General features: G+C 50.4%; 1 protein-coding gene across 3 annotated transcripts in view; it reads left to right on the plus strand.

Moving 5' to 3' along the window:
* LOC144761579 (amine sulfotransferase-like) overlaps nucleotides 1-4,558 on the plus strand; it is a 476,546-nt gene extending 471,988 nt beyond the window's left edge. For all 3 annotated transcript variants that reach the window (XM_078646877.1, XM_078646878.1, XM_078646876.1), the window contains one exon: nucleotides 4,350-4,558. In XM_078646877.1, the coding sequence (XP_078503003.1) occupies nucleotides 4,350-4,474 (125 nt within the window). In that variant the 3' untranslated portion in view covers nucleotides 4,475-4,558. The remainder of the gene's footprint in view (nucleotides 1-4,349) is intronic.
* Nucleotides 4,559-6,000: the final 1,442 nt, after the last annotated feature.

Consider the following 6,000-nt stretch of genomic DNA (forward strand, 5'->3'; position numbering starts at 1 on the left):
ACGGCCCGTTGCTTGAGGCTCCGAGGGATGACTAGCCGGGGTCCTCTTAGCAGGATGTCATCTCCGGTGGCACTCAATTCATGATGGACTCGCCACATTTTTGTGAGGAGTTCCCGATCCTCTGGGGTCCATGAGTTGGCCTGGTGGAGATATTTTGTCCACAAGCCTTCTTGGACAGCTCCCAGCGTCCTGGTATGTAGCACATCGGTGGCGGCTGCTTCTTTCACCTTGTCTAGGGACATGCTCTGGGGGCATGACGTGAGAGCCATCCAGTGAGCAAACTCTTCGCTGTCTTCGTCCTCTTCGAGCCTCTCTGCCTGAGTGAGGTGTCTTGAAAGAAAATCAGTGGGGTTCTTGGAACCCGGGCGGTAGATCACTTCCATCTCGTACGGTTGCAATTGGACCACCCAGCGTTCGATGCGTGGAGGTGGATGTGGCGCTGTCCCCTTGAACAGTGGAACCAGTGGTTGATGGTCAGTGACCATGGTGAATGGGTGCCCCCGGAGGTATAGATGAAAATGGTTACAGGCCCATTTGACGGCGAGCGCCTCACGCTCAATCTGGGTGTATCTTGCTTCTGTCGGGGTTAGGGACTTGCTGACGAATGCTAGGGCGGCCCACTCTACCAGTACTTCCGTCCGTTTTGCAGGGTCGAAGTATGCCAGCGAGGCTTCTCCGAGGAGGGCGTCTTTTATCCCTTGGAACGCGTCTACCTCCTTTGGGCCCCAGTGCCAGGTTGAGTCTACTTTCGTGAGGGCTTGTAGTGGTTCGCTTTGAGTGGCTAAGCCAGGTATGAACCTCCCGCAGTAGGTGGCGATGCCCAGGAAGCTCCTTATTTCCGCTGGCGTTGTTGGAGCCGGTGTGTCTTTGATGGCTTGCGACTTCCTCGGGTCTACTTGTATGCCCTCCTGATTGAAAACATAGCCAAAGAACTCGAGGGAAGGTTAAAAGAACTGGCATTTATCCTTGTGGAGAGTGGCTCCATGTGCACTGAGGTGTTTCAAGGTGTCCCGGAGGTGCTTGTAGTGGTCGGCAGCTGTCGCGGAGTGGATGAGGATCTCGTCACTCAGGTTCAACACCTCTGGTAGTCCGGATAGCAGTTCCCTTATGGTGTTCTGTAACACTTCGGCTGCCGAGGATATCCCAAAATTCAGCCGCTTGTATCTCCTGAGCCCTAGGTGGGTGCAGAAAGTGGTGATAAATCGGCTCTCTTCGGACAGGGGTAGTTGGTGGTACCCTGCGTTTAGATCAATTTTTGAGAACCACTTTGATCCATTTACAATTGCCAATAAGTAATCCTTTGTTGACGTAATGTGGCATTCCCTCTTGATTGCTTTATTGGGCAGCCGCATGTCAATGCATAGGCGGATGGCTCCTGCCTGCTTGGGCTTTTCTGCGATGACCATCGGGGATACCCACGGTGTCGGCCCAGATACCTTCTCGATAACCCCTTGTTCCTCTAGGTTCTCCAACTATTTTCCTATGAGCGGTCGCAGGTGGAACGGGACCCTTCTGTGTCGCAGGGTGACCGGGGCAACGGACTTGTCAATGTGTAGTTTGATGGGTTCGCACTTGATGCACCCGAGGCCTTTGAACCATTCAGAGAATTGCCCAAGGAGCTCCGCTACCTGGTACGCCCGGATCTGCCTGGCAAAAGCGATTAGTTACAGGTCTTCAGCAGTGTGGCTGCCCAGGAGGGTATCCGCCTCTCTGTGGATGACGTGGATCGTAGTCATTATCTCAAGGTCATCAGCTTTGATGGGTACTGAGATTTTTCCTTTCATCTGCAGGGCCGTGTCTGCTCCATATGCTTATATCCGAGTTTTGGATGGTACCACCGGAGGACGAGGGTGTAGGCTTAGGGTCTGTTGTAGGCCCATGATGTTTACTGTCGCTCCAGTGTCGATGACTGCTTTCACTTCGGTCCCTGCGACTTGGACTATGCAGGTGGGTTGGGGCCTGCGGCGTTGTTTGAGCTCCTTCGTGAAAGAGACTACGTAGACTTCCTCATCGTCTTTGTCTGACGATTCTTCTACAGTTGGTAGGTGTTTCACGGGCCTCCTCTGGGCGTGGTCGGGTGGCGCAGAATCTGCCACTGATAGTGGTCAAACGGAAGTCTGGGGTTTTGTTGCGTCAACTACAGACGGACGCAAAATGGTTTGGTATCCCGCAGTTGGTGCAGGTCTTCCCTTGGGCAGGACAATCTTTTGCGGCATGTGGCTCATGTCCACAAGATCCGCATTTTGATCTGGACGCGTCTCCTTATGGTCCCCTGAATGAGTCTCCTCTCGGTTTCGTCTTCACCGCATCAGCCCGCTCTGTCTTGATGGAGTCTGGTTTTCCTTGGGACTTGGTTAGGGTTTGGTCCATTGCCGTGGCTCTAGCTGAGGACAGGTCGTGTGATCTGGCGAGTATCAAGATGTCTTCCAGCGTGATTCTGGGTTTTCGCAGTATGAGTCCGCATAGTGTCTTGTCGCTGCATCCCTGGATCAGTTGTCTCCTGATTTCCTTTGGCTGGTCTTCATCCGTGCAGGTGCTGGCTAGCTCCCGGAGGCGTGCGTAGAATACGTCCATTGATTCTCCCTCTCTCTGGCGGGCTTGTCCGAGTTTGAAGACTTCAAAGTCTGGGTTCAGTTGTGGGTCAAAATGGGCGTTAAGCGCCGTCACAGCCGCGTCGTAGTCATCTGTTGCCCCTGTGTTAGGCAGATGCTTGAAGAGTTTAAAGACCTCATCCCCTGCGTAGTGAAGCAGTAAGGATCTCTTCACCGCCTTGTCTGTCTCCGGGGTCGCGACAAAATAGTTGTCTAGGCGTTCAATCCATGTCCTCCACCGGGGGGAGGCTGTCGCGGGGACTTCTAATTGGCTAAAAGGAGGCAGGACTCCTGACGCTGCGTGCTGGAATGGGATGCGGGCTGGCGCAGCTGCGTTGTCATTTTCCCCCATGTTGCCCGGCCGTGTTGCCCGGCCGTGTTGCCCGGAGTGTCTCGGGCGCCTTGGCTGGCTCACGGATAAGATGGCATTAGACATCTTCCATCGCGCTCTGATAAAGCCCCCCCGTTTCTTTCGGGGTATTCTAGCGCTTGTCAATGCACACAAACTCCTTACTTGGCAAACCAATGGGCTCTCCAGGGTCTGGTCAGTCTCCCCTCTTCACCTCCTCCAATGGTTTTGCCAGTGCTTGTTGCAGCTCTCCTCCTGGGGTGGCCAGTGCACACCTGCACCTCATGAGGGGCAGCCAGTGCGTTTGAAAGATGCCCCCCAGTGCTGGTGCTTCAGTTTGTTGTAGGGCACAGGTCAAGAGTGTTCTGGCAGTGGCGTCGGCAAATATGTAAAAGAGGCACCTGCCTCGGAGCTCCACACGAAGAGCGAGTCGCGGGGAACAGAAACAGCCTCACTTGGGCCTGCCGGCATACTGTGCTGGAGGCACGCGGTGACAATGGGCTGCACTGCCGCACACGCGGCCACCACTGAGGCCGGGGCGGCGCGCAGAACAGAGCCACGGGTATGTGGCGGCTCCGGGAAGACGCACAGCAGCGCTGCTGCACACGGAGGCGGACGCCTTCCGGGGCAGCGCGAAGGTGTGAGCCAGGGTTGGGCCCCCTCCGCTCATCGCCAATGTTGTGGATGACTCCCCGGGGTTATGTGGCCTAGCGCGTGGGCAGGGACGCACGGAACAGATACGTGAGGCGACACTGGTACTTAGATAGGAAGTGATGTCCACGAGCGGCTGTCCTTCATTTATTGGCTCCCTGCAGGGCACGCCTGGCCTGCGGATGTCAGGGGTGCGTGTAGGCAGAACAACTAGACCACCCACCATTACATCTGGTGTGATGTTCTATACTATATCTGCTCTACAATTTGTCATTTAACCTTTCTAGACATGTGTTTGTCGTGGAAAAATGGAGGTTGCAGGGCTTGGCAGCTTCTTCTTTTTTAGCTCATGAAACTTGTTAGTTGTATTTTTTTAATCGAAGAAGAGGAAGCGAAGAGTAGAATACCCCCCCCCCCCTCACTACCCCCACAACAGGAGCATCAGTAACTCAGGGGGAAGGTGGAAACTCGTGATTGTGGTATTTTGGGGAATGACTTCAGGAATCAGTATTTCCGCACCAATCCCATGATATTTTCGCCCTCTTATTCATTCGGAGTAGTCGGAGTAGTCACTGGGTGAAATACTCCATCTGTCAACTCGACACGGATTGTATTACACTTTATCATACCTTGAAAACATATGATTTAATGATATAGATTAATTATGCAAAGCTAAAATTGTTTTATAATGTGTATCCTGTTGCGCAGTTGTGAAAATGCCTCACCAATGTCACTGCCTTTGCTTCATTTATTTATAGGTACCATCGGCGACTGGAAAAACGTTATGACCATCGCACAGAATGAAAGATTTGACAAGATCTATCAAGAGAAGATGAAAGATATACCCGTGAAGTTTATTTGGGATATTAATGAAGACGAGTAGTTCTCACACCTCAATTCATGGTTTCATTCAATCATTTCTTCTTCAGTACATTATTATACAGTGTTTCAGTATAATATTAAAAGATATGTGGGCCATATTATCAAGAAAGTGCGATACATTATCGCCGCTTTTATCAGCAGGAAACTGCAGCTAAAGCGGCGATAATGGGCTTGATAATATGCCCTTGTGAATTCCCATAGAAGCCCTGGGGGCATATTATCAAGGGGGGCGATAGGCAATTTTCGCCACTTTAGCGGACGTTTTCGACGCTAAGCGGCGATAATACTATCGCCCTATTAGCAAGCTGTCGCTAACATCAGTTAGCAACAGCTTGTAGGCGATAGCAAGTGGTTTGGATCCCCCCCTTTGCATGTCAGCAATATTTATCGATAATGACATGCAAAGTGGGCGTACCCAGCCTGTTAGCGACTGAAAGCAGCCGCTAACATCGCTATCGCCTATTACCAACACAGACGTAGGGATGAAAATATTCGCGCTAAGCGCGAATATCTCCAAAAACTAACACCTGCTCAGACCAGTTCTTAGCCATTATATCCAAAGGGAGTTGGATATAATGGCTAAGACCCTATTAGCGATAATGCGTGAATATCGCTGTATTCTCAGCGATATTTACGGATTTTGCCGCTATCGCCGGGAATTTTATCGCTTTTGAGATAAACGTTGCTAATAGCACGTTATCTCAGCGAAAAAATCCTGTGATGCACGGCGATAAAAAAACTGCCGCTAACCCTACTTAACGATAAAAATCGCTATTTGTTGATAATATGCCCCCAGGTTCTGGTGTTAACCTGGGCTTCTATGGGAATTCACAAGAGCATATTATCAAGCCCATTATCTCCGCTTTAGCGGCAGATTCCTGCTGATAAAAGCGGCGATAATGTATCGCCCTTTCTTGATAATATGGCCCATGTGCAGCCGCGGCCGGTGGTGGGAGTACCTACAGGGCAGTGACGTGGGGAGGGGGAGGGCAGGGTGGGGGGTAGTAATGTATGGATTAGGGAGCTTTACAGGTAAGTAAACATATAAATAAATAAAACGAAATGCAATGCAGTGCGCGCAACAAAATTAATGTTATTTATTTATATGTTTACTTACCTGTAAAGCTCCATAATCCATACATTACTACCACCCTGCCCCTCCCCCTCCCCACGTCACCGCCAGGCAGGTACTCCCACTACCGGCCATGGCTGCCCATGTGTATCTTGTGAAAATAGAAAAAATTAACATTTAAATGTAAACAACAGGCACATTTTCACAGGATGGATTGTTAAGGCAGTTATATGTACTAATGTGCTGCACCTGTAATATTCTATTAAAACATGATTTTCCAGGAAAGAGCGGTTCGTAATTACTTAGAGACACTTTAAACATGCACCTACCAAATTGTGATTTAACATGCATTCATAAAGCCCATTTAGCAATTCGAGAAAAACTTGCTAAATCGTGAAGTGGGTTTAGTACATTTAAAAAAACATTTAGCAGTCGCAAACTCTGCGATTTAGCAA

Source organism: Lissotriton helveticus, chromosome 6, assembly GCF_964261635.1.
Source record: "Lissotriton helveticus chromosome 6, aLisHel1.1, whole genome shotgun sequence".
NCBI lineage: Eukaryota > Metazoa > Chordata > Amphibia > Caudata > Salamandridae > Lissotriton > Lissotriton helveticus.